The 27,838-nt window shown below is 42.7% G+C and overlaps 1 protein-coding gene and 1 long non-coding RNA gene across 2 annotated transcripts in view; one reads left to right on the forward strand and one right to left on the reverse strand.

Annotated features, from left to right (window-relative positions):
* Nucleotides 1-27,801, forward strand: LOC121067247. The gene is made up of 2 exons (XR_005818197.1): nucleotides 1-626; nucleotides 27,574-27,801. It is a non-coding gene; the product is annotated as an uncharacterized LOC121067247 (long non-coding RNA).
* The window catches only part of TXLNB (taxilin beta), a 28,583-nt gene continuing 12,043 nt past the window's right edge, over nucleotides 11,299-27,838 (reverse strand). The window contains exons 4-9 of the mRNA XM_040551470.1: nucleotides 25,478-25,672; nucleotides 23,685-23,804; nucleotides 18,388-18,462; nucleotides 13,571-13,663; nucleotides 13,270-13,365; nucleotides 11,299-12,158 (exon numbers count right to left, since the gene is read on the reverse strand). Coding sequence (XP_040407404.1) covers nucleotides 11,367-12,158; nucleotides 13,270-13,365; nucleotides 13,571-13,663; nucleotides 18,388-18,462; nucleotides 23,685-23,804; nucleotides 25,478-25,672 — 1,371 coding nt within the window. The 3' untranslated portion in view covers nucleotides 11,299-11,366. The remainder of the gene's footprint in view (nucleotides 12,159-13,269; nucleotides 13,366-13,570; nucleotides 13,664-18,387; nucleotides 18,463-23,684; nucleotides 23,805-25,477; nucleotides 25,673-27,838) is intronic.

Below are 27,838 nucleotides of genomic sequence, written 5' to 3' on the forward strand. Positions count from 1 at the left end.
GTGCAAGTCAAGCGCTGTTCCTAATGTTTTAGTAAGCAGTCCTCACTTAAAATTTGGTAGCGTTTGTTGAATTTAACTTCCTGTTGGTAGCTCTGGGTGCATCTGGGATCTGGAAAGGTCCCTGTTCCCCTTCTGCACCTCTTCCCTTGCACCTGGCCTGGCTCATGGCCAGCTGTGGTAGGGCCAAGGTGATGGTTACAGCAGGGAAAAAGGGCCTGGCTCCTTCCAGACCCACTGTGCTGGCTCTGTACCTCCAAGGCGCTGAAGCAGGCCTTGGAGAGAGCCAGCATGGGTGTGAATTATTCTGCCTCTGTGTTCTCCCTCCTTCAGCTGTAAAGTGCTTGTGACATGCTTCCGAGGACTCTTTATCTGAAAGTTTATGTGGAAAATGAAGGGAAAAAAAGAGCATTTAACTGCCCTGTGGCAACATGTTGTCATCATAGTACCTGTTGCCCAGGGGAATGAAAAGCATTGTGAGCTTGCTCAAGTTCCCCACATCACAAAGCTTTCTCATGAGGTTTCTTCCTTAGTCATGTGCTGGAAGAGGATCGGTGGGGACACGCTCCTGTGTCTGTGATTTGACTGCTTCAGGTGAGGTGCCTGGAGGCTGAGCAGCTACACAGCAGGTGCGACAGGAGCCCCCAGCCACCTTTCTACCTGGGGAGATTTTTATAGGTGTAGTTTTGCCCATTTGTTGCTGAAACAAATGAAAAAGATGTAGCTTGAGCAGAGTCAGGAAGCCAAGCCAGGATTTTGGCAAGGTAGCTGCCCTCTGTCTTCCGAAGTCTGTGGAGGTGGTGGTGTGCCTCTTTAGGCCAGAAGAGAGTTTCTGCTAGTGCTTCAGTTTAACTGCTGGACATCCAAAATTCAGAGTACTGGCATTGCTGAGAGTAAGCACTGTATAAATTGGGAGATTTCTTACTAACACAGAATTCTTAATAAGAATCATAATGTTGTTACTAATGAGGAATTACACTTGTAAATCCCTTTCATGAGAAGAAAAGTCTCAGAAGTCTGATTCACAAAGCAAGGTGAGGACATTTGGCTGAGGGCATGCAGACCAAAAGAAGTGATGGGAGAAATGACATTTCAGTTCCCCTTCTGGGCAGCGTACAACAGAGCATGGTGAGAGGGGATGCAGCAGCCGGGGAGAAAAAGATGGAATTAGCATTTTGGTGAAGACCGGGAGATGTTCAAACAAGGCATTGGTTGCCTAGATTAATTTACTTGCAATGAAAAATTTAGCTTTGGAGAAACCCTTTTCAAATCCAAGAGGCTTGCTTTGATCTCTCTTTCCTGTCATTACCATCATCAGAGCTGGCATGGGTTAACACTGCAGTATTTGGCACAGGCCAATGAAGAGTGCTTTGAGAAGAGGGGAGAGCCTTCGGGTTTCACTCTGATTTTGCATAGGAAGGTGGCTGCTTTCTGTCTCTCTCCTCCTCTGTGATGGCAGTGGTGTCAAAGCCTTGCTGGAAGTTTATTTGTGTGGATTTTGGCACGCTCTGAGTCTGACCTTCTCTGATGAAAATGTACTGGCAAGAGAGGAGTGCAGCATAGCCCAGCCCTGCTCTGCTCCGGGCTGAAAGCTCTGCCATTCACCACGCAGGGGCCAAGTCTGTGCAAACACACACCTATCCTTAAAGCAGCTGGACTCTCCTCTTTTCCTCCCGCACTCAGATGCTTGCTCGTGGAAACATAGCTCTGGGAGCCAAGCCAGAGAGAGCGGGCCAGACTCTGAAGTGGATGTGTATAATCTCCAGAAAAAAAAAAATATTATAACTGCAAACTCTCATTTTCTTCTGATTGCTTTGAAAAAGGTCAGGGCACAATAAACAAGCATGCAAGAACTTGCACTGGTTTAGCTGCATCAGTTTGAAAATGGATGGGCATGAACAAGACCAAGAAACTCCTGTGTTGCACTTCTGAAAAGCTGTGGTGTGGTCAAAAGAAGCCTGACTTTCTTCCCTAGCACCGCAACTCCCTCTGACTGCCATAGACGAACACTGCACTGGCACAGTGGAAGGTACTTTGACCAGGTTTTGACTCCTGGGGTCAGTAGTGCAAGGGCACAACACGTGAACTTACTCATAGTGTCTTAACCTTGCCCCTGGCTTTTGGGACCAAGTAGCAAACACCTCACAAGTCTTACTAGCTAAGTATTAGTTAATTGTCATTTGCTAATCATCATCTGTGACTGAGACTTTAAACTAAGTTATTTCAGCAAAAGTTTAGAACAAAAATATGTATCCAGTGGTCTTCAAAATGGTCACCATATGCTTACTGTTTAGACTCTGCTGGTTAGAGTAGCCCAGAGAGATGCACGGCCTGGCACACTTCCTAGAATGGCTTCTCTGTGATAGGCAGGTATAACGAGACTGGCTTTGTCTTTGCAGGACTGACTTAAGCTTCTTAACCTCTGAGGTTTCTAAAAGGCTTTTGCTTGCTTTATCTAGTTGAATGTAACATGTATGGGTAGGCTTTACTCGAGTTCTCAGCGATGCTACAGTTTTCTTTGTGTTAATATTTGTGACATTTTGCATGGCAAGTAAGAACAGAACATGTGGGAAGTTCATACACCTGTGTAAATATTGTTAACAATTACTATTCTGCTGAGGATTTGGAATGTTTTGTCAAAGCCTCAGAAGAACTTTATCAAGTGTAGGAACCTGAGCTGGTGGGAGGTAGAATCCAAGTAACTGATGCTGTGCCACATGTCCTTTTGGAGCTGCAGCTGCAGGGGCTGAGAAGTTTGCATTCCCAGTGGATCTGGACAAACACACACACTTCCCAAAGGTTGCTCCGTAATCTGCCAGCACAGCTGCCCCGTAAGTCATCCCACTAAGCAAAGCCAGGTGAAAATGAGCTGATTTGCTTGAGTGTTTTCATACTAAATCTAAAGCCACCTGACACAATTTTACCAAGCTGGGTTAGGAAATGATCACATGAGCTGTTACAACAGCAAAATCAGGAGTTAGGAAGGGGAGGTGACCTCTAGAGGTGCCAAACAACTACAATAATAGAATACTTCATGTTGATAATGGCTCTTTACATTGGATGAAAGCAATTAATCTTACTGAGAAGTAAACATTGATAAGAAAACTTGCATTCAAAATAACTGGCAACATGGTGTGGTGACCCAGTTTTACATGCAGGAAGCTGAGGCAGAAAGATCATTCATTTGCCTGAGACATGGGGCCCTGAGAGCAGGGGTTTGTATATAATGCAAAGATTGCAGGGGTTCCAGGTGTGCAGCCTAGAATGTCTCTCTCCCTGCTATCTGCCAGCACTGATGGGGCTGTGTAGGGTGCCATGAGGATCCCAGGTCATCCCTGAGGGGAGAAGGACACCAAGTGGAGCAGCAGTGCTCCAGCTGCAGCTCCCACTACTGCTGCTGCCCAGGAGGTTGCAATGTGCCCCTGCAGCTGTGGTATTACAACACTGGAGCCATTAAAATGTCTTTTACAGCTCTGCAGGTCTATAGCTGTGACAGAACATGCTACATGAATTACATATGGTATGTTACATTAGTATATAATTAAGATGCTAGTATAGTATATTGTTAATTCACTGGTAACTGCAAATGAAGCTATATTCCATCAAGAATCTAAACTAGCGTGTGATTAATATAAAGATAGGTAATGGCAGACAAAATAGACCAAAGATGTGGAGGGCCTGGTTGGGTTAATGGGAGCCACTGTTCTGCTCGCACAAAGTAAATGGGGTCTTTTTTAGAAGGAGAAGTTCAATCTTCTTTCTGGTGAAGCCAACTGTTTGTAAGTTGTGGTTATTTTGATCTGTATTTTAAAGTGATGTGGGTGTATTGAATGATACTGAAAACGATAGGTGAAGAGGAACGGGTTGACCTAGGCACTTGGAGAGAAGAGCCGCTGACTAAGACATCTTTGCGGTGGCAGGTACCTCTCTTCCTGACCCTACGTCATGCAGCTGTTTCTGTCAGCAAGACTTTGCTGTACAGGCTTTCTAGCTGTATGGAATAGCACCAATCATGTGTGGTTTGGTGCAAGAGTCTGGCAGTTTAGCAATGGTCTAGCAGCTCAAATTTAAAACCAACATGGCCTCCAGTTGAGGGAATTCAGATGTGACCCTGATTTCAGGAGGTAACACTGCATTACTAACACACAAAAAGGCTGCTTCTAAGACAAATATCATTGACCACACCATTTTATTTATTTTTTTCCCTTTCCTGGGGACAAATGCCTCATCTTCTTTCCATTACATTCAGCCTCTGATGTAAAGAAAAAACAAGTCTTTGGTGTTCTGTGGTCTATAGACATTGATTTAATAACATTTAGTAGTATGATAAGCAAATAAAGAAAAAAACTCAGCCCAGGGTGTCTGCATCAAAGCAGGATAGCTTTTATTTCCTGTACCATCAAAAGATGCAATGCACAGCTCCAAACTGTGTAGTTGCTCACTATCATAGCGAAATGTATATTGTATCTTCCCTGTCTTTTGTATAGCATAAGATTCATTTTTAAAATACAAATTTCCCTCTTCAAATTCAGTTTTCAGTCCATAAGTAGTGGAGGTTTCTGCAAAATAATCAATGGAAATGCTAGTATTAACTCTGAAAACAGCATTATGCTCCAGAGTTAACATCTAAATAATGCACAGCTGCATACATTTGCCTCCACTTCTTTGAGCGAAGGACTGATGAAGTTCAATTAGCAGTTATTGTGACCAGAATTTAGGTCATAGCTTCACGAGATATTTTCATTTAAAAGAAAAAGAAAAAACACCCTGCTATGATCTGAGTTAAAAAATAGCTCTTCTTGATATGTGGGGGGAATTTTTAACCCAGATTTTTTGGGTGACCTAGTTGAACTGCAGCCACACATCAGCGCGCTGGGGAGGGCAGGGGGTGTAGCGCACAGGCAGGAGCAATGCCTTGAGTGGGGCAGGAAGCTGTAAGTCATGTTACTGCCAATGCCAGTGTTTCATTTTTAGTTCTGGGTAAAGGGGTGGAAACACCAGGGAGGAGGTGGTAGCTGCATAACAAGATGGCTAGCACAACTTGACTCTTCCCTTGGGACTTGCTCAAGGTTTTTCCTGTGTACAACTGCTGTGACACTGGAGGTGTTCAGCTTGTGACTTTTTTTTTCTTTTTTTTTTTTTCAGAAACTGAACTACTGGGCAGTTTGTAGGCTGCCCTGCTTCACAAAGTGAAAGTGATGTGCAATAAGAATGATCTATTGGAAGAGCACTTCATGACCTGTTATTGATGTGCAGGGGCACAAGAATGCTCAAAAGTCCTTGACTCCTTTCAGCTTCTGTGCTGAGCAAAGCACTAGCACTCTAACTCAAAACTCTAAGCCAGTTTTGGGAGCTACACTAAGAATTCATTTTTAATTATTTATTTATTTTTACAAAGTAGCACTGTAACCTAGTGAGTGGAGCAGGACTTCCCCCTTCATTCTCTGTTATCACCAGTGACAGGACCCGCAGGAACGGTGTTAAGCTGAGGCAGGGGAAGTTTAGGCTGGACATCAGGAAGAGGTTCTTCACCGAGAGGGTGGTTGCACACTGGAACAGGCTCCCCAGTGAAGTAGTCACTGCAGCAAGCCTTTCTGAATTTAAGAAGAGATTGGACTGTGCGCTTAGTCACATGGTCTAAACTTTTGGGCAGACCTGTGCGGTGCCAGGAGTTGGACTTGATGATCCTTATGGGGCCCTTCCAACTCGGGATATTCTATGATTCTTCATAGTGTCAGTGAGCTGTTGCATCTGTAAGCTCAATCCATCTCGTCAGACTTGACCTAGATCTGGTGTGAAATGAAATCTAAAACTAATCATATTTTGGTCTATTTTTAACAAGGTATATCCAGCAAGCTTCAGTAAGCAGAATGGGTTTAGACCAGTCATTGGGTAGGAGAAGCGTGAGAAAGAATGAAGAGCTGCAGGAAGTGGTTATAGTGGTTCATGAAATTGTGCTCTGTCCTTGATCATCTTTGAGGAAAGGGTGTTAGCTGGAACACAGAAGCACTCGATGTTTGGATGAGCTGCAAGGCTGAGGCCATGGCCACCTGTGGTCAATAAAGATTGCGTCTTGGCACTTTTCCTAAAATAGGTTCATTAAGTGTGACTTGTTGGCCAAATTCTAATTGAGTGAATCCATTCTGACTCTCTCAGGGCCCCTGAAATATCAGCTGGATAAAATGTTCACTCCCAGGAACAGAGAACTTGCTAATGGCTCAGTAATTCAGTAATTGGAGTATATTCTCATTTGATGTTAATGCGTGTAGCTCAACTGGCTCCAAAGGAGCTGCTCTGTCTTACACCTGCAAAGAGTTGGACCTTTGTTTTCTGCTGATAGCAGTACCAGAATTATCAGAGCAAAATACAGAAAAAAAAAAAAGGCAATTAGGGAATAAACTGATCATTGAAAATGTTTCTTTCTAATACCAGGCAGGTACTGGTTGGGTTCTGCTCTGAAGGTTTATATCTAATAAGAGCCTCTTCCCAACTCTCTCTATTTCTGCTGTGCACTGCTGCTGAATTACAGCCCAGAGCAGGTGGCTCTCCAGCCCGGAGTGAAGTCATTCCTCAATACTTACAGCTTGAAAAGCATTTTAGGATCCTCTGAGATGAAAGGCACTCCATGGCATATTTTGGGAATCAATGTATAAAATGATTCATGCAGATAAGAGGGCTTCCTGAACACCTTTTTTTTTTTTTTTAAAGTTATAAAAAGGAATATTTTACTATTTCAGAACTTATTTTCTTGTAGTTACACTTGTGTTTTATTTTTCAGCAAATGTGAGATATTTTCCTCATCTTTTCTTTTTCTCATGACTCGTGGCTGCAAGGTGTGACATTTTAGTCCAACTCCAGAATCTTTTTTTTGTGCTGAGCATATCATGTTTTACTAAGGCTGTCCTTCTTTCAGGCTGCATTGCAAGCGTTTCATCTGCGTCTCAAAGCTAAATCCTAATAACTTTGTCAGAGACAGACTTGTAGTTAAGCCTCTTCCTGATTTTTTTTTTTTTTAAAGCATAAAAATATTTTCAATGGGATAAACTAAGAAAGTAAGCTACTTCGCTGGTGTAGAAAATTGTTCATGAATGGCACGCTTCCTGGCGTCTTTCTGGCCTTTCTCCTGGGGCTGGCTGGTGACATTTCTGGGTCTTCCTAGGGGTTTGACATAGCTGTCTTCTCCATCTTTGAAAGTGATGCACTAAGTCTTTTCTCAGTAGACAAGACAGCGTTGCACAGTGGTGAACTGTGTTAGTGCTAGCTGTTGAGGGTAAGGGGAGTGGCAAACGCCTTTTCTCCATCTGCCCTCCCTGCTACCTCGTCCAGCCTCCTCCACTGCCTCTGTTTGCCCCTTTGCTAAGGAAAGGTAATGGTTGAAGGTTAGTGTGAATGGCAATGCGGGGTTAGTCAGTGAGCGCAGGAGAGAAACGAGTCCTGTTGTAATTCTCTAATAGAGCAAAAAGTCTAAATGCTATACTGATGAGTGCAACGCTGCTCATTGTGGAGTGAGAGAGGTGGCATGAACATCATCTGTGGCTGGCTGCAGTCTGATGGACTGTGATTTTAAAGATGTTGTTAACAGTGAAGCTTATGAAAACATTGCCCCATATTATATGTCCCTGTTCTGCGCCGCCTATACTGTTGCTGAAGTTCAGTCATCTGGTGTATATATTTCCATGCCTGTGTCTACTTCTGTTCAGTTTTTGTGGGAAAAGTTAAGCTGAAACAGATCAGTTGTTTTGGAGACGACAGTTAAAAACTATTTTTCCTGGGTTGTAATGTTTCTTACTAATCTCTGGCCAACAAGATTTATCATTGCTGCGGTCTGCCACAGTGATCAGAAATTAGGTGAGAGGGTCGTGTTAACATCATGGATGTGATTTTAGCTGTCGTCATGAAAATCCCCTCACATTTGGATAAATTATGGGTTGTTGAAAAATGTTGTTTTACATGTTCAGCAGGGGAGCTGTTAAATTTTTGAGGTGACGAAGGTCAGGCATGCAGAATAGGGAAATATTATGCTTCTTTGTTTGCAGCTTTTGCAAATCAAAGGCCATGGCTGGTTTGGAAGCACCGCAGCAATGGGTGGTTTTAGCAAGGACACAGGAGGATAGAGCTACCATAACCCTTTCCTCCCCCAAAATCTGTGCTCAATGGTATGGGAAAAAAGTATACGAAAAAAAAGCAAGACTGAAAAAGGCAACCACAGCCCATACCAGGATTGATGAGGCTGGCAGTGTCAGTAGGAGAATGATGATAGGAATGAACGGTGGGGAAGTCGCATGTGTCACTGCTACTTACTGCCTTCAAGTGACCACAGAAGGGTGCTGGGGTTTCTGGGCCTCGAGTCCAGAGGTAACTGAGGGATGTGCAGCAGAGCTGCTGTACAGACTGCAATCCCAAAGGCTTTTCATGATGACACTGCTACCATGCAGAGGCAGCTTTTATATGGGCACCAGTACGGGAAGAGAGCAAGAGGAGGCCGGTAGTCAATGTTGAAGAAGAATTTGAGAAAATGGATTCACGCATGGGAATCTGTGATGGTGGTGTTGGCTTAAACTTCAGTCTGATGCAACAGATAATGAACAGGTACATGGCCAAATTTTCTAGATTTTCTTTCTCTACTGAGGATGCTCCCTCCCACAGACCACAAGATTACGGACAAACCACCCGCGTGGTGTGACTGTAAATGCTCCATCCAGCCTGGATCAGCCAAAATCTCCCCTGCAACTCTTTCTGCCATCTATTGTGAACACCTGAGGCCAAGTCCTGAACTGAAAGCAGGGAGATTCCATCTCCTGTGCTTTCAGTGTTGTGTGTAAGTATTGAGAACGAGGAGGAAACTGCTGGGATAAAGTGCAAACAGGTAGACAGTGTGGAAGAGCAGAAGGAACAGGTATGTGGGTAGAAACTCATGGAGTAATAAGAATTGCAAGTATGTGAGTGCGATTTTACATGCAAATATTAAAAAAGGCCCAAATGAAGAAGGAGGGATAGAGTGGGAGTGATTTTCCCAGAAGGTTGTGTAATTATTCATGAGGGATGAGGCTGTAAAAATCAATCATGACTATGTTGGAAGGTTTTATCTGTAGGATCCTCACCTCCCTGCTTGCTGAAGTTGGAAGGTATGAGGTAACTATTATATAATTAAAGACGTGGCTGTAATGATTAATGCAAAATGGAACTGAGTTAAATTTATGAGGGCATGTTGATCATTATTATTATGTAATTGAATATTTGACTCTATAAGAAAACTCCAACAATTAAAGGTATTCCAAGGGTCTACTTAAAGAAAAAGAAGCTGGTTACATGCCAGCAAATACCAAAATGGCAACAGAATCAAACAAGACCAAGAAAGGAAAAAAAAAAAAAAAGTTATTTAAATTACATTAATTTTAAAAGCCACCCTAAAGCCAAACAAAACTCATAACTGAAACTAGATTTCTACAGACTCAAGTCAATGGAAACTAAAGAAAGTAAATCAAGTGAGTATAGCTTTCTGTCTTAGGATAAAGACTTGTTACAAGTTAATGTTTTCACAGGCATATAAGTGGCTTGCATTTCAGAGAGGATGATTTGCTTAGGGCCTTGAAGCTGAATGTCTGGTGAGATTCCTCTTGCCTTATTTAGACACCTAATAATCATCATTTTTAATTTAAGCTAGTTGTCTTAGGCTAGCCCTAGAATCATTGAAGAGAAATGGTACCTTCAGAGAGAAAGTCACTTTCCTCTGTCTTGGATGCCAGTCTTACCATAAGATGACTTGTCCTTAAAAGATGCCTATTCATCTCCATTACTTATAAAAGAAGCTTAAGATAACTAAGACTTGAATAATCCACTTTCAATCCACCATGATTAAAGACATGAAATAAATCCTGGCCGTCTTGGTATCGAACATAAGGCATCTACGTTTTTAAACTGTAGCCCAAATAGCTACTTTGTAAGGCCATATCAAAACAACCTACAGTGGCAAATCGTGGTCTTTGGTATCCTTTGTGGTATCCTTGAAGGGTTAGCTCTTGAAAAGGCTGGACAAGCAGTGCAGACACATGTTGGCAGGAAGCAAAGATTCAAACCTTGGTTTTGGAGGGTGATGTGCAGGAAGGACTCCATGAACTGTCTCCCATGCTTTGCCAAAAGTGGCATCTTTTCTCTTGGTTCAACTCTATTTCAACTTTGGGATTCTCTTCAGGGGCTCCTTGGGATTTGTCTCTAAACACGTGTTTGTTTGATTGTAACATTTCTCTTTCCAGCATAGGGACATCCCATGTAATTGCCCTTTTCAGGTTCTTAAGCTGTTCAGATCGGGATCCAAAACACCTAGACTGAATTCAGAAGAAGGGGATGAGAAACAAGAAACGCGCCAGCAGGATTGTTTAACCTTTTTCTCCAAAGACCACAGGGGGATCTTCTGGAGTACCTCCTGGTACCTTCTTGTGTAGCTTCGCTCTGTTTTCTGCCCCGGCCTAAGTTCCAGGATCTGCGTCCAACTTCTGAACTTCCAAACTTCTAAACTTGTTTGCTGGCTGGAAGAAGGCACGTGCCCCTCTGTTGCAACTGTGATCTCAAATGGTAAAACAAACCAGAAAACTAGTTTCTGTTGGATGCAGGAGAAGGGTTGTTATCCCTACCTTGGGAATTGCCATTAGTTTGGAAGTTGCTGTTGTTTTCAGACATTTTATGAAGAATATAGAAAATATATTTTTCCTTCCCCCATTGTTCTGTTGGTAACAAAACCTCTTTTTGAGCACTAAGCAGAAAAAACAAATCCAGGGCAAGGCTAAGGGGTTGTGGTTGTTCAGTCCACATAGTGCTGAGCAGTAGTTTACTCTTACAAAAAATTCCCCTTTTGTTTTTACACCTCACCTTGGATCTGGCTGACCACATTGATGGTTTCACTATTTTACTTTATAATCACAGATTCCTTTCCCCTCATTTATTGAGATCTCTACATTTCCAAGTAGGGCATCTTTTATGCAACATCAAACCGAACAGATACAATTAATTCTGAGACTTTAAATATATGTATGAGAATTGCAATGACTTTTCAAACATGAAACTTCAACAATTCAAAATTATTTTGTTGAATGAGATGACTCATTATGCCTGGGAAAAAAAGATACTGTAATTTTGTTGTATTTTCCTGTCATTAAGAAAATATTATGCTTCAAGCAGATGAAGGACAGCAAAATATGCAGACTCAATGTTACTGGATAGTGGTAGCAAAGAGAAGCACTTTACGTTTGCTCACAGGTATGTATGAGTGTGTTTCTACTTTTTGTTTCTTTAAAAAGAAAAAAAGATACCAATCTTGGGGAACAAAGTAGAGCTGTGGTTTCTAAAAGACAGGCCTGAACACATCAGTGTCTTCAGTCTACCGCTTCCATGTCTGTATCCCTTGTTTGCTCTGCAGGCTGACCTTGAGCAGACTGCTCTGCTAGGTCTTCCATATGTTCTGCAGCTTTTGGTGGACTTGTTGTGGATGCTGGCATATTTCCAAGGGGAGCAGACATGTTTAGAGTGGGTGTTGGCATGCTCTCAGGGGTTGCTGGCATGTTTTCAATGGGTTTTGCCTCATTCCCAGTGGGAACTGGCATGGTTTCGGGAGGTATTGGCACACTTTCTGTGGGTGCTGGCACCCTTTCTGGGAGTGTGGGCATGTTTTTGGTGGGCTTTGGCACATTCTTGGTGGGCGTTGTATTTTCAGTGGGTGCTGGCACATGTTCAGGAGGTGTTGATGTGCTCGTGCTGGGCTGCTCACAGAGATTCCCAGCCTCTGACCGTGGGGTGAGATGAGAGGGGAGCTCTGGCTCCGAGATGGCATTACATGTTTGAGCATCACGGGGCTCTGGGTTGCTGCTGTTGCTTGGGAGGGACTCATCCACCTTGTGGGACACCCTGAAAGCCTCAGCCAGCTCCTTTAGCATGCTATCATCAGTGGCACGCAACTCAATGCTTGCCTGCTCAGAGGAGGAAGGGTTTGTATCAGCGTCGTCGTCGTCTTCTTCTAAGATGTCATTTCCATTCACCTCTTCAGGGAACTGTGCTTGTTTTATTTTTTTGTACAATTCATTCCTCTCTTCCTGCAGAGCTCGGCAAAGGTTCTCTAGTCTCTGGATTTTCAGCACGAAGCACTCATATTCCTTGGTCCTCATGGCTTTCTGTGGTCAAAGATATTAGACACAGGCACAGGCTAAGTTTGTGTGCATGCAAATCATTGGTGGAATTGGCAATTAGAAAATAATTTGAGATCTAGGCAGTCCTCACAGGACTCTTTGAGGTAGCTGGCTTTCACTAATTGCTGTACAATAACTATGATCTTTTGTACTGAGGCTGCAAGAGGAAATTCACCTCTGTTACTGTAGTGTATCAAAATTCTCCATACAGATTTAGATCAATTTCATCCCAAAATGTTTGAAGGAATACCCATTTATAATCTGTACAGATGGAAGAACATACTATATGTTCATACAGATATGCACCCAAAAGCCTACCTGGACTTATGGGGGGGGGCGGGGCTGGATGTGAATTTTGAGTGTGGGGAAAAGGTTGTTATGTTTTTAGTTTATTTTTCTTCTGGGTTCTGTGAGAGTAGCCTGAAGAGGGATATTTTCTTGCTTCTACACCCAGTGAGGAACCAAGAAATACAAAAAATCCATAGAAATATTACAGAGCTTCTGGCTAACGAGCAAGACCTGGTCCAAGTTCAGTGTAAGTCTGGAGTGAAACTTCAGGCAGCTTCTTATCTTATTTGAATGAGTTCCAGCATGCTTACTAATTTCCTCTGCACCCCCTCTGTGACAGCATGCTTAAAATTACAATGAGCCACAGTGCTTGCTTTTGGCTCTTAGAGTTTGTCTACACAAGAAGTTAACAAAAGTTATGAATGTAAAGTTCATTAGGGCGCATTAATTCCCTGGGTGGATGCTCTTATGCAGAAAGAAAGTAGCATAAAGTGAACTAATGCCAATTTGCTTCTCTATTACAGCGTTAACAGTTATGCATTTTTAGAGCACTTAAAATTCACAGTTACATAATTCAGTTTCTCATGGACATGATGCATATTTCTGCACAACCTAAAAGTCTCAGCAGATGTGAGTTTTGTCTTTCTCTTTAAAGAGATCTTACTATCAAGGTAGCTTGAAAAAAAAAAGGCTCTTAGATTCAAGAACAGTTTTTAATTGACTTTTGGCAGTTTCAGATCATTGCATTTCCCAGTTAAAGCATTATATGGTGGAAGGGGTGCATCATGAGAAGAAAAAGAACACTCACCTCTTCAATCATGTCCAGTAATGCTCTGTTACAGTTCTCAAACCTGGACTTCCATGTAGCAGTATCCTTTTCCAATTTCTTCATTTTCTTTGTCATCTATAGAATCAGGAAGAAAAGCTGAATCTCAACAGGGATCCCACACTGCAAATGGAATTAGGGCAGCCCTTTGGCTGTTCTCATAACTCTGCTCTCCAAAATATGCAGAAATGTCCTCATCCCAGATGAAATTATTGCAGTGAGAAATACCAAAATTTAAAAGGAGAGAGCCAAGTACAGAGTTCAGATATGAGCAGCTACTCACTTTCTCCATCTCCTGTTTGAAAGTGGCAAACACTTCATTGCTTTTGGTCAATGTTTTCTGAAATTCTTCAAACCTTTCAGAGTAGAGAGTGATCTATATCAACGGGAAAAATAAAAACACAGAGTGATTTCAGAGACACCAGAACAGTGAACTGAATGATGATACCTCACTTTGGGAGAAGATAATAAAATAGGTATTGTTTTTTGCCATGTAAATATTTGGAGACCATGAAGCACCAACATAAGCGAACTAAAACTGTATATTTTTAAGGTTGCAAATTATTATGATGCCTCTGTTGCAGAAAGAAAATCTGAGGAAGAATGGAAAGACACAAGCCAGTGATTTTAAAAAGACCTGGGAATTATGGATGCTGTATTCTTGTGAATTTTGCAGCGCTGGTGCCTGTATGCAGGTTGACCAGAAATGAAAAGCTTTCCTAGAAGTGGAGACTAGTGGAAACACTTCCCTAAGTAACTCCTTGGAGTCTTCAGGAGGACAGCAATAAATCTGAGTGGATTTCCAGTCCCTTGCTTTCCTCACAAGCCATGTATGCAATTGTGGCTGACATCTGTCGGAGAAGACTCCTAGGATGACCTACTGAATGGAAAATAGTAATGTGGTAACTGAGCCATCTCTGTGGGTGCACTGGGCTACTGGAACGTGGGCAGGGACTATCCTGAGCTGGTCTGACCACTGATGCTGCACAGGACCAGGCAGTGGGGTTAAATCCAGGTAAGAGTCAGAGCTGTGCCTGAGCTAACATTAAGCCCTGCTTATTCACCTGTTCACCCAGCATCTTGATTACCTGACAAGCCAGGCTGGGAGCTATGTGCCAGCCCAGCTACAGTGCTGTTGACATCTGAGCAATCCAGGGGTGAGGCATCCCCACATCATGTTGCAGCCATGGTTTCCCCTCTCTCATCTTTCCAGTCCCCACTTGTGGCACAAGTCATGGACAGCAGTGACATCCGGCAGCGTTTGATGCTTCACTGGACACCACCACAGAAAAGGAGTGTCTCTGCTCTCTTCCTATGTTATCTGACATGGGGGCAGCCCTGCTGCTGAGTGAAGCCCAGCCTTAGCATCATGCCACCATGATCCTGCTCTGGGTGCTGCCAACCTGCATCCTGGCACCATGACATGAGAGAGCTGAGAGGGCACCCTGTCAGCTCTGTTTTGCAGCCTGCGTGTGTACTGCAGCTGCAGGCAAGGCCACCAAAGGTGTAGAAAATAATTTCCTGGCAACCTCTTCTGCCAGCTTCAATTCACTTCATGAAGTAGACCAGAAAAAAAAAAAAAAAAAAGGTCTTTTGCAATGTACCAGCATTTAAGACTAGTAGGGGTCTGTATTTTGCTTATCAATTTACCTCTGGTAGCCACGTGAAAATTCATCTGTGGCTGCATTTTGTCAGAAAACCATATTTCCATGTTCTTCTATCTAATATTTGTGGATGTTTTTGAAAAATCTGTTCTAAAGATCTGAGACTATTTTTTCAAAGTACTCTCAAAACTCCAAAACCATGCAGGGTGCTATATAAAGTACAGCTATCAGCTCTTCTGAAAAGAAGACCACCAGCCCCAGCTCGGACACTTCATCCTGGTTCCCAGGAATGCCCAGCAATGCTGAGGTGATCGGACAGTTCGTCTGTCCAGCCTGACAACTCTCATTAGAGACAGTGCAATTGGCGTGGCACACGCTGCCTGGGACAGGGTGGGCGCAGAGGAGGCGGGGGCTCCAAGCAGCCAGGGAGCTGCCACCTGCGGGGAGCTGATGAAAAGATTAACCAGGAGCTTTATTTCCTGTGGTGCCAGCCAGCCAACACACCTCCCCTGGCAGTACTGTTCAGTTACTGAAGAAAAGAGGATGTAGAAAGTGTTGCTAATAACAGGGTAGGTTTAGTTCTGATTTTCAAACTGGGTAGAGTTATGTTATGATTTATGTTCCTTCTGGTTAGCTGTTATGGCGCCCCTGGGAACACGTCGTTGCCATAATTGCAGTGTTGTGTGGATATGCCCGAGCTGAGTTTAAACTGGGCAGTTAGGGTCTCGGTGGCTGTGAATCCTCCCTGGTTGCAGTCCTTCCCTGCCAAGCTGTGTAAATGCACAGGAGGTTAATCCATGCTGAGCTCTGCGCTGTGGATAGCTGAGCTCGCTGACATACAGCGTACTCCTGAGTATTTGTATGAGGCTGTGGCCAGAGCTGGGACATGTGCATTTACAGAAACTCGGAGACATTTACTTTAGCAGCCTGTGTGTAGGTGGGACCTGATACCAAGCAGCCATTTTCAGCAGACTGGCTGTCCCTATAGAGAAATGCCTGGTGTGAGGTGATGGAGCTGGGGTGGCAGGCAGCGCAGAGCCCTTGTCTTGAAAAAGCTCACCTCAGTTCTGTCTCTGCTTTTCCCTCCCAACTTTCACCTATTGTTTAATTAGATTAAAAAAAACCTGTCAGGTTTGAACAGGGCCAGCTGTGATCTCAGCTGGGGTCCTAGGCAGTACCACGGCACAAAGAATAGTTGCTGCATTTTAAATTTGAATAATAAATGAGCGAATGTTTTTACAGTGGCTGGGAGCAGGCCGAGGGAGCTGTCTCTCACAGGAGCGTGCGCTCGCGCTCCACGGTCTGGGAGACGAGGGCCAAGCAGCAGATGAGGACCCCTCCAGCCCCGCTGTGAGGTCCTAGGGCAGAGCAGAGGGACCGCTGCTGACAGGGACAGCTGGTGAGCGTATGGCTTCGGGAAATGGTGGCGTTTGCACGTTTCCATGCTCTGAGGCTGACCCTGGTATGTTGCTACAGTGAGGACTCCCCTTCATCTCCTTCACGTTCCTCTCAGCTGACATAGGCCCATGGCTGTGTTTTGCTGGGTACCAAAAAATGGAAGGCCTTGGATGACTTTTGTTTTCTTGATCGTTTCAAAACATGATGCTAAAGAAGTCCACATAAGCAATGTTCTTGGGGAGGGTGCGCATCCTCTGGGAGGTGCCACCACGGTTTGGGTGTATTCCTTGAGCAGGCACCAATTCCCTGCAACCATTTGGAGGGCTGGATTTGGCTGTCTCAAACACGCTGTGCTGACCAGAGACAGGACTGCATGAAGCTGTTGTCCTCAGGTTCCCTTCAGCTCAAGGAAGCACAGGGTGTTCCATCACTTCTTCCATGCTGGGGTGTTATATCACTCAGTACAGTAGGCAGTGAGTGCTATATTAAGGCTTCTAATTGTCTCGTTGATCAGTATCTTCTCATAATGCCCATGCAGTCGTTCCTCTGTTAATATCTATTGGTCATTTTATGCTGCTGTTTGCATCAAGGAGCTCCTTATGCTTTTTCTGTTCTGCACTTGTACAGCACCTTGCACAATGGTGTCTGGTCCATGTGGGAGGCCCTTCAGTGCTACCAGGCTGTAAATAATGCTAATTATTGTTATTATTCCCAGTAATTCCAAATGGAGGCTGCTGTGTAAGTGATAGTGTGCATACGTGAACAGAACACCTAACTGCACGTTTCATTTCAGCAAGTAAAGCCCTTAATTTTCATCTAAACAGTTCTGCAAGGGGCACATGTATTATCAACGCCTTTGCACACTTGTTTGACTGGATTGTTCTAAAAACAATTTTACCATTTCAAATGTATGCTTAGTATACTCTGTTTTTTATCAATATGTTCACCTTCATTAAACTGGCTACAGAGGTCTGCCTGCATACAAAACTTTTTTTAGTTGACCATAAAAGTTTAATTAAAACCACTCTGAGAAAATTGGGACTGCATTTGGGACTGACTCAGCCGGAGGCCTTTGAGGTTTGGTTGCAGAACCTGTTCAAAAGGTGTCGGCAGCAGTTCACCTGATATTCTTCAGTGTGCTACCTGCTTATCTTAGCCTTTGAAACACCACATAAAGGACAACATATTTCTGGGTTGTCATTTTAACACTAGCCCATCTTGACTGATCGACAGGTAGGAGTTAGATCATCTACAAGAGCTAAACTTGAACAACTTAGCAGTATGCTGAACTGTGAGCAAGGGCTTTGAAAGTACTTGCTGATGGGTGAGGAGCTGAGTGGCTGCAGGACTGACTGCCCCAAAACTCTGCTGTGACCATCCTCACAGATACGTAGATGAAGATAAGAATCCATGACAGTTTCTGTAAGTGCAGGAAAATCTACTGGTGCTGTCTTGTTTTGTTGTGAAAGTCTGTCATATCACCTAGTTTTCACACTTGTGTTCGAGGCTGAATTATTGTGTAGGGGGAAACCTTTTTCTACCTATTTTCTGTTTCTTGCTCTTACTGTCTTACTCCAGCCTGACTTTTAATATAATTTGGGGAAGTCATGTTATTTTATTGAATGTTTCAGAATCCAAGTACCGAAAGCCTAGAGGCTCCTTTGTATAAACCCTCTGTAGGCAAAGTTCAAGCTAAAGTTAAAGAAAACTCTGCTGTCACACCCCCGTCCAGAAAAGTGCATAGCACATCAGCTCATTTGGTAGATATGTTCCATGATATGCTTGTACCTCAGTGCTTTGCTGGGTTAGAAGCCTGCCTGAAGGATAGTTCTGGTAAATAATCAAGCCAAAGCACCCACATTGTTGTGAGGTTTAGCACTGTAAACACTCATAAATACCACAACATGATCTGCAGTAGGGGACATTGCCTTAGAGTCAGCTCAAAAATAACCTTTTTCCTTCACCATAGTCTGTGTGATGTCGAATGAGACTAGAAGGAATACACAGAAAACAGTTTGTATACTTTACCTGAAATGTGTCTCATGGGCTAAAAGTGGGCAAACAAAGGCACACCATGCAATCACCTCTCCTACGTCACCTGTGCCTGCAGGACAGTCTCCTGTTCCTTTAACATTTTGGCTTGGAGCTTCCATTCTGCAGCTTGGTTCAGGAGCTGTGGTTTGGGCAACAGAGAGAAAATTGTTAGATCCCTGTTTTTTTCAGTTGGAAATCCTCAACCTCCAGCTATATATGCTTCTGTTGCTGCTACCTTGGTAAGGAGTAATTTAACTCTCAGATGAATGTGGGAAGAGGCGTCAGGCAAGATCGAATATTTATTGCTATCCTCAGAAGAGGAATGGGGCATTTGATTAGAATAGGCATATCTGAATATTAGTTTAAAAACTGCTTGGAATGAAGTGTGTAGTACAGTATGCTCTAAGAAGTACGGTATTTAAGCATATCTTCATGTGACCTGTAGAGTGTGGTTACGACACCTTTTGGCATTGTCATTTCAGCACGGCTTAGGCTAAATTTCAGCTCTCCTGTGAATGGCAGACTCCTTTTTGCAATAATGATCAGGACTTAGCATACAGATGTGGTCACAGTCAGGCATGTCTCAAAAAATTTGCTAGCTTCCAGAAAGGGAATGCACAGTAAATGTCACGCAAAATCAAGCTCTGGTGTCTGTTATCTTAGGGCTCCATTTGCATTGACATGCCATCAGCAGAGACTCCCAGCTCAGGGTGATAAATGCCTCACTTAGATCAAGGAGGCAGCCCAAGAAGAGTTTGATTGCAGTTTCATCCCTGGCTGCTCCTGGGAAGATGTTATCCCTACTTCAAGGCACTAGCAAAATGACACTGGGACGTGTAGACTGCACGTTGGAGGATTGGCTGAGGGTGAACGAATTGTAGGAAAAGGTGTATGGACACTTCTACAGGTTGCAGTTTGGAATCAGCACTTCCAAACTATTCTAGCAATTGGTTTATCTGAAACTGGGGAACATTTATTGAGGTGTTAAAAAAACTTCTAGTGCCTAACCGTCATGTGTACAGTGTTACTTTTACTGGTTAGGCTAAATGTATTTCAGGAAAAAAAATGCTAATGACAGCTTGAGAAATGAAATATAAACAATTTCATTTGCCACAGGATTTTCTTCTGTTGGACTAAATCGTACCATTTAAAATAGCACAATTGGGCTTTGAAAATATATTGAAAATTACTGTATAAGTCAATAGAACCCACTCATGCTGGAAGTGAAAGATGACTAGAACCACATGCAGAAAATGTATTTGATCCTAGTAAAAACCTTGATTCTAAACATTTAGTTAGAAATAACACATGCAAACTACTTGAATGTCACCTGGCAAAAGGGCTGAGGATGTATGCTATAAATGCTGATCGAACAATATAATGACTTATCTCCTTCTCCAGCTATTTGTGGCACAGAGACTCAATTAGACTTGTTGTATATATATACATATTTATATATAAGCTCTAAAAAGTACATTTTCTCCATCCATTTTCTCCATCCATTTGGCCTTTTGATTCAGGCCCACTGAATTATTAGCATCTACAGTTTCCAGGATAGCCAAGCTTAGCCATGTATTGTATGAAGAAATACAATGTTCTGTTAGTTTTATACTTGCCTCTTAATAATTATTTTAAGAATTTAATTTGATATCCGTTTCAATTGAGGTAAGTTAAATTCTGAGTTTAGATCTTGTGGGCTAAAACTTCAAGATTTCGAATAGGTCATGTCAGCATGTCCTAGCTATTAAAATGATGTGATAGGAAGAGGCCTAGGTTAAAAGGGTTTCCTGGGAGAATGTATGTTCCTTGCACATAAAAATATATTTTTTAAGTTTGGATGAAATCTGGATTTTTAAGTTTCAGGTTTCTGTGATATCTAGTTGGTGATTAAAAAAAAAATAATTATTTTCATTTGAGTATTTATAGGGTGTCTGGGTTGAACATTTATTGGAAGTTCTTTGAAAACCTCCAGAGCTACCCAGTCTCCAGGCAAGTCATTGCTTCCAAGAACTGGGCTTTTATCTGTATTCCTTAAATCTTGGCTAGGGTTACCCTCTTATCCAGTGTGCCTGGGATAATGAAGAGGCCTTGCCTCCCCTGCCATGTCTTCTGCCACAGTATGATAGATGTGAGATGGGCAGAGAAAGCAAAGTTGCTTCTTTTGCCTACAAATGAAATGTTTCTTCTCTACTACTGACCCACATAGCTTCTGTAGCTAGTTAAAATCCAAGAGTTAATAAACTCTTCTGTAAGGAAAGCAAGCCGCAGAGAGGTTTGCTCAAATTAATGTGCGCTCTTATGCAGCTTGGGGTCATCTACAAACACCAAGCTGAGAGAAACTGCGTCAGGAGAACTGACACATTTATTAATTGGCTATGAAGTGGTAACAAGGAGGCTGAAGTATAAAGAAATGATTAAATATTGCATGTGGTGTTTACAAAACAGAACTTCTGTGAAGCCTGGTGTTGTTAGGCTATATAATTAGAGCTAAGATAGCTGCTGGAGACCCAGGCAGTCACATCATGCTCTGGTCTGAAAGAGCCAGTCCCCAAGAACACACATTCTCATTTAATGACATGGACCTAGGGGCTGGTTTAGTGAAAATTAGGCTTCCCCTTTTTGCTGCCAGATTTTGCAAAATTCCGATTATGTAGAAATCTGATCATTACCTTCCAGTCACACGCTTGAAAGCCACAGAGGCTTTAAACTACAGTTAACTACAAATCAAAGTTTGCTTTACGAGTGCTAAAAATGCATGGTATGTTGAGGAAGTCCCAGGTAGTGCTGACCAGTAATGGGATGCTAGTAAAACTGCATCTTTAGGTCAGGCTGACCCTTTGGGAAGGCCACACAGCAAAACAAACGATTGCTGCTTACTCAGGGAATCACATTCTTGTTGCATGTGAAGAATGAATTGTGTGAGAATGAGTCAATCTGCCTGTTGAGCTGAGATGTGCAGAGGCTGCAGGAGAGGACATCTCTCCCTGAATGAGGTAAAGAAATTTTGTATAGGAGCAAAGATTCCTACATGGAAGAAGTGCATAGAAAAACATCAAAGCGAGCCTCCAAGGAGCAATCAAATTGATAAAAGAATATAAAAATTCTCATTTAAAGATATTTGCAAAATCCTGCAGCAAACTGATGCACAAGGATGTCAAAAAATGGTATGCGGAGAACTGGTATGTACAGGAGGCTGGAGTGCAGCAAGGCTCTGACTTTGCACATTTGAGCTGGAGAGAGAGCGAGCTAAATGAGAGGACTCAGTCAAAAACACCTTAATTTCATACATATATATACATACCCCCACACAATAGCTGGGTGGGCGGGAGTAAGAGCTCAGCAGTATGACTGAGAGGGGAGATGTGTAGGCTAGCTCTCAGTACTGGGCTACCTGTGATGAATTGTGACATACTGGTCGTGCCTTGTCTCATGGCATGGCTTTGGCCAGTCACTGAAGTTTTCCAGCTAAAGCTACCTTGCTCTGAGGTGATATAAGTAATATATCACCAAACTATCTCAAAGGCAGGGTTTTGAGCATTAGCTTGGAAAGTATGAAAAAAATCTTTGAACACGGTGCATATAATTATACACCCACTACTTAAAGTCTTTGTGTCCTGTTTTCGAACCTGTTATTTCATAGGTGCTAGTCATACATTCAGCAAAGCCACAAAGGAAATCTCCCACTCCCAAATGTAGATGGTGGTGACTTTCATGGTTTTAAAAGAAACAAAAATAATAAAACTGTGTGCATCAACTCTGAATAAAATGCAGAGCGAAGATTTGGCTACAATCAGGGCCAGGCACTGCAGCAGACAGCACCAAAGCTCGTATTCTCTGAGGCACTGCAAGACTGGTCATTGACACAAGGCTGTGTTTGTGAGCTTTCCACGTGGTCAATCTGTCTTTTGGATTTTATTTTATTTTTTCAGTATCTGAAATCTGGGACTCAGTAGCAAAGCTCACAGTGGCAGTAGTAAAGTAAGCCCACCTTTGCCTTGTCATTGTAAAGGATTTCTTGGAAATGTTCCCCGGGGTTTGAACCTGCTTAGGATGAACTGTCATGAATGAAATTTTGGACTTTGGCTTTAAATAGACCCCACAGTGAAAGGGCAGACTCAGCTGGACCATACACTGTTATGCAGAGACATGTGGATGTGCACCTGGAGAAGTCCCAGCTCCTCTTCCCCCTCAGTTTTTCAGCTGGCAGTAAAGCTTGAGCAGGAATGGGTGTCCCAGCCACAAGATCAGTGTAGAGAAAGAGGATAAATTCTCTTAGGAACAACTTTTGGTGAGAGATGTTTGCTGTGTTTCCCTTGTGCTCTCTCCACAGGGCTTAGAGCCCCACAGTTTCATCCACATTTTACGGCATTTTGGCTATGCTTGTACTAATGTATCCCTTTTCAGACAAAAAAAGTGATAAATATCCCTTCAGAGCTCTCTAATGCAGCTCCTGAGCTAGCTACGGGACTGGTGAGGACTAAAGGTTTCCTCCAGCTGCTGAGAGCCCGATGCTCCCCTGTACATAGCCTTGGCTGCTGCCACCACAGAGAAAAGGGTCTAGGTGCCAGTGGTGAACGCTGGTGGAATTACTGTGAAAATACCAGGCAGCATGAGGAAGCGAGTTTTGGTCTGCCTAAGTCTCAAGACATGTGAGGCCAGGGAGGGGTGTCCTCCCCCCGTTCCAGCTGTGCCTGTGGAGACATCCTGCCTGGAGCCGCTCTCTGCTGTCCCCCTACCAGAGGTGTCCCTCCACCAGGCAGGGAGGAGCAGCAAATGAATCTGTGAAATGAACCTGGGTTCTTCCTGCCTGGAAGGGACACTGGCAGAGCAATGTGGGGAGGGAGCCTCTGCAGAAGAAAAGGGAGCCTTGATGCTCCTCTGGTCTCCTCCACTGGCAAAACCAGACCCACAGGAGGACGTCTGGGGAGGCTGAGTCTGGGGTGGGTACCAGCCTTCAGCTGATTTAATCACATGTTCTTGTTCTCCTTGTTCTTGTTTAAATGTGCTCATTTACCATGTGAGGAGCTGGAGCATCCAATATCAGAGCCGTTTGGAAACTAATGGCATCATCTGACACAACATCATGATGAATCAACTGTGCAGTAGCGGTGAGTTAGCTGGAGCAGACTGTGCTCTAACCTACTGCTCACAGTTTGTTTCAAAGGCTGTAAACACTGCTGAAAGCAGTCTTTCAGAGGCTGTTCTTTTACATCAAGCACTGAGAGTAGCATTAAAAACTTCTCGTGTTTCTCTACTGCTGTGTCACAGCTCTGACCTGAAGAACCAAGACATTAGTGAAATATCATGCAGGGCTCGTTTTGGCCTGAAGTTAGATAAAAGATGAGTTAGCGAGATAGTTACATATTCCTTTTCCTTCTGGTGTCGCTCCTCTGCTTCCTTCATCATTTCCTGAGACTGCTCCAACTTGGCATCCACCAATTTCTGTTGAAGTTCTCTGTGCTTGAATATTTTATCAAGGTGCTGTAAGAAAATAAATTCTGCTGAATGTGCAGGTTTAGTTACGTACACAGACCTTCATGCTCATGCATGTACAGCTATCTACCGGAACAAGACAAGACAAAAATATTGCAAAACAGGAAGACTCCCAACCCGCTGCAGTTACAAAAAAGCTGTGGTGCTGATAAGAAAAAACTGTGCCAGAATTTGCATAGGAAGGGAAATGTGTTTACATGATCTATTTTGATTTGTAACAAAAAGAAAAAAAAAGGGGGGGGGGGGGGGGCGAGAAAGAGAAAGAAAAGCCTCAGCATCTTTGCCAGTTCTATGATCTAAATATAAAGTCATCAGTATATTCCAATATGATTAAAGATCAAATAATTGGCCATCAATAATAAACATGCAAGGAATGCACTTTTTTGGAGCTGCTAAGTGGCCAGTCGATCTAAGTCACTGTGTAGATAAATGTGTAAAAACACATTGCACCTGCAGTACTTGGGAGCATATGCACATCTCCTACTGCCCTCTCTGTAAACACATGCCCTGTACATCCCATTTGCTCTGTCCTCACATGCATAATGTGGGCTCGGAGGGCTTGGGTAAAAGTACATGAGTGGGGATGTGGAAGAGAGCAGACCAGATGAACCATAGGTCTCCTGTGGCCTGTAAAACTTCTGGCTCCATGGTGATCTTCAGGAGGTAAGCGTTGCTGATAGCCCTCCTAACTTGTGCTGCATTTAAATAAGACTAAATATTCTGAGCACATCCCTCTGCTTTACATTTTTCTTTTATAGAAACCACAAGACAGGAGTGTACATTCCCTTCCTTCAACATAAGGCTTCATACAAGATGCAACAGATTTAGAAATGAGTGTATCGTATCGGGCATTCCAGATTGTAATGACAGGTTACTTATGTTTTATTCAGCATGATAATGTTGTCTGGTTGCACTGAGACTCACAATCAACACATTTAGAAACAATAAAAAGACCCACTGTGATATTTGTTAGCATTTTCATAAAATCAAAACAAAAATAGTAGCTTGGGACTTTTCCAGAGGGATTTTTTTTTTGTGTGTGTCAAAATTATCTGACCTACTCTAATATTTACATTTAATGCAATTTTCCATCTGTGTGTTATCTGCTAGTTTTTATGGTAAACGTTGTTCCTGCAAAGAAGAATATATTCCAAAGCAAAGGGCCTCTCTCTCTCTTTTGTTATTAGTTTTCTGCTTCTGGGAAGAGCGGAAGCATTCACACCAGGACTCTTCTCAGCAGCCTGTGTCTTGGGGGATCAGAAGTGCATCTGGCATCACCAGTGGGCCAGACTGTGCAAAAAGATGGTGCTCAGTGGGGACTTTGGGGTTCCTTATGGACTTGGGGGAGCTGTGTGTGGACTGGGGTGCAGCTTAGCAGGTACCCTGCTGCTTGGGCACCTTGGTCCCTCTCCCCACCCATCATAGGCAAAGATGCTGTGGGTGCTGCAGGCAGGATGCCGGTCTGGACAACTCTTCACCCACGTTTGCCATATGGGATCCCACTGGCTCGATGCATGCATAGCTCCAACTGGATTGCAAAGCACAGTGGAAGTCGCCCGAGATACCCAAACGATATCGTGCAGGGCGACAGGTTGGCAATGTGTTCTGCTTTCCCCTGGGAAGCTGGGTTTGCTGCCTGTCTCCGTGGGTGTTGCGCTCACCTCTTCCCGCAGCTCATACTGGTCAATGATGCTTTTCAGCTTCTCTGCCAGCTCTGTGTTCTCCTGGCAGAGCTTCATGTTCCTCTCGCTTTGCTGCTCGATCTGAGCCTGGATTTCACTCAGCGTGCCCTGGAAATGATTAGTAATTTCTTTCCTCTTCTCATCTTCCTCCCGTGCCCGCTGAATCGTTTCCTCCTGTTAAACAGGAGAGAAGGCAGTAATGTAAGACGCATAATAAGCAGTTCCAAAAAGATACTGTTTCAGAGTAGCATAAAACTATTCTTTGAAGGGTTTATACATCTTTACATTCCTCTTTGGAGATTTTCTTTCTTTCATGTGCTCCAGCATTAGGCATGATTCTAAATTTACAGAGCAAATTATACAGCGGTCTTGAAAAAATTACAGAACTAAGAATTTGCATTTATAAAGATGGATGTAGAACAGAGTTTCAGATCAAAGTGATCCTGGAAAAGGGGACGCTCATGCATGTCTTAATTCATGATACTGTAGCACGGCTTTTACTTTGGAAGATATTTTGTGGAAGTAGTCAAAAGCTCTTTTATCAGAATGCTTTTTGATTGAATTATGAATTCACCCTTTAAAATGCCTCCGTTTAACTAGAAACCCTCATATCAAATTTATGGAATTTTGGATTTCCATTTATTAAGAGGAATTCCCTATTTTCTGTAGAATCCTTCCCCATTCCTCACATTTCCTACCCTTGCTTTCTAACTGTCACTAATATTGGGTTGAACTTATTAGGTGGTAGAATCAAGGAAAGCTTGTTGTGGGCTGGTTCTTAGAGACTCAAAGTAGAGAATCAGAATTTGTCTTGGAGAAAGATTGGTGGATTATGTTTTAACCAACTGTTGAAATTCTGTTTTGAATTTCTTTTTATATATAAAAGAGAATGTGGAAAGAATCTAGATTCTTTGCTTTCAGTGAAGAACTGTGGACAAGTTTTATTTCCTTTTACCCATTTGCTTCCAGGGCAATCTGCCCTTCTGGGGAATGTAATCCTCATATGCAGTGGCAAGTACAATATCTACTGTCGTTACGAATCATGCCAGAACCATTTTAAGAAACCTCTCCACAGCATGCAAATAGCATACTCTAATAAGGTTTCAACTAGTGTAGTCATTTACATAAAAATCTCTGATAACACTGCATAAGAATATTTTCTGTAAATAGATCTGAATAAAGCCTTCACTGACTCTAATGAAGTATAATTTATATCATAAATGTGACATAAAGGGTGTTGGTTCAGGTCCTACTCTTAAAGTAAGTTGAATACCAAGTGACCCAATTTCTACTTAACATGCAAATCACAAGACTGATCTTGAAAAACTCCTGTTCAAGGTAGAGGACGTTTGTCCTTTTGCTGCCAGGAAGCAATAAGGATGACAATGCTTTGGATGACAGGAGGAAAGCTGTTGGAGCTATGTGTGATAATATTACTGTGATAGCAGTGGACAGAAATCACTGTAAAACCCTGTTATGCTCTGAATTTTACAAAAGAACATGCGTGTGTGTTCACTAACAGCGTAAAATGAAGTGTGAGCCCAGAACTCTTAAAGGGAGGAAAGAATGACAGAGGGAGCTGGGCAGACGGCTGGGGGGGTTCCTGGTTCAATACCTGGGGTGGAAATTGGACACACAAAAAATACGGAGCAAGATGAAAGAGAAATTCTCTTATTTTTATTTTTTGGAATTGGTAAGAATGATTTTGAGTTATCCTGAAATATTTTGCTTGAAGAGAATTTGAGCTGTGTTCTGTTTGTAGTTTCTTTTTGTTTAACTCTTATAAGGATGATTTTAGAACAGAAATGCTGTTCTAAAATAGAGTTTAAAAAGTTACTTAGAAAGCATTTTAAAACAACAGTTTCAGCATTCCCAAAATGAAACATTTAATTTTCTTTTGAAAAGGGATATTTATATATATATATGTATATAAAAGTAGTCCTTTTTATTCTTGTTTGAAACTTTGCCAAATTTAACTTGAATTCCTTGATGGGTTTAGTCAAGTCAGAATTCTGTTTTACCTTTAATACATCATTTCCAAAACTGCTCATGGCCCTTTCTTCTCCATTGCTTAGGTGCAGCTCTGAGCAGGGAGAAGATTGACCAGGTGCTTCCACGTCAAGTAGTCAAACACAAGAGTGAGAAACTGAACATGTCTGGAGTCCTATTTCTATGGCTTCAAAACACCCTTCCTCAAAAATACTTCATTGTTTCAATGGACCAAACAGTGCTATAACACAATGTCACTGCTGTGATTTAAAGCTCACTGGAGTAATAAATCCATCTGAATATAAAATAAAAAAATGGTGTCTTGCACATAAGTCACACTGAACGGATCTG

The sequence above is a fragment of the Cygnus olor genome, chromosome 3 (assembly GCF_009769625.2).
Source record: "Cygnus olor isolate bCygOlo1 chromosome 3, bCygOlo1.pri.v2, whole genome shotgun sequence".
In the NCBI taxonomy this organism is placed as follows: domain Eukaryota; kingdom Metazoa; phylum Chordata; class Aves; order Anseriformes; family Anatidae; genus Cygnus; species Cygnus olor.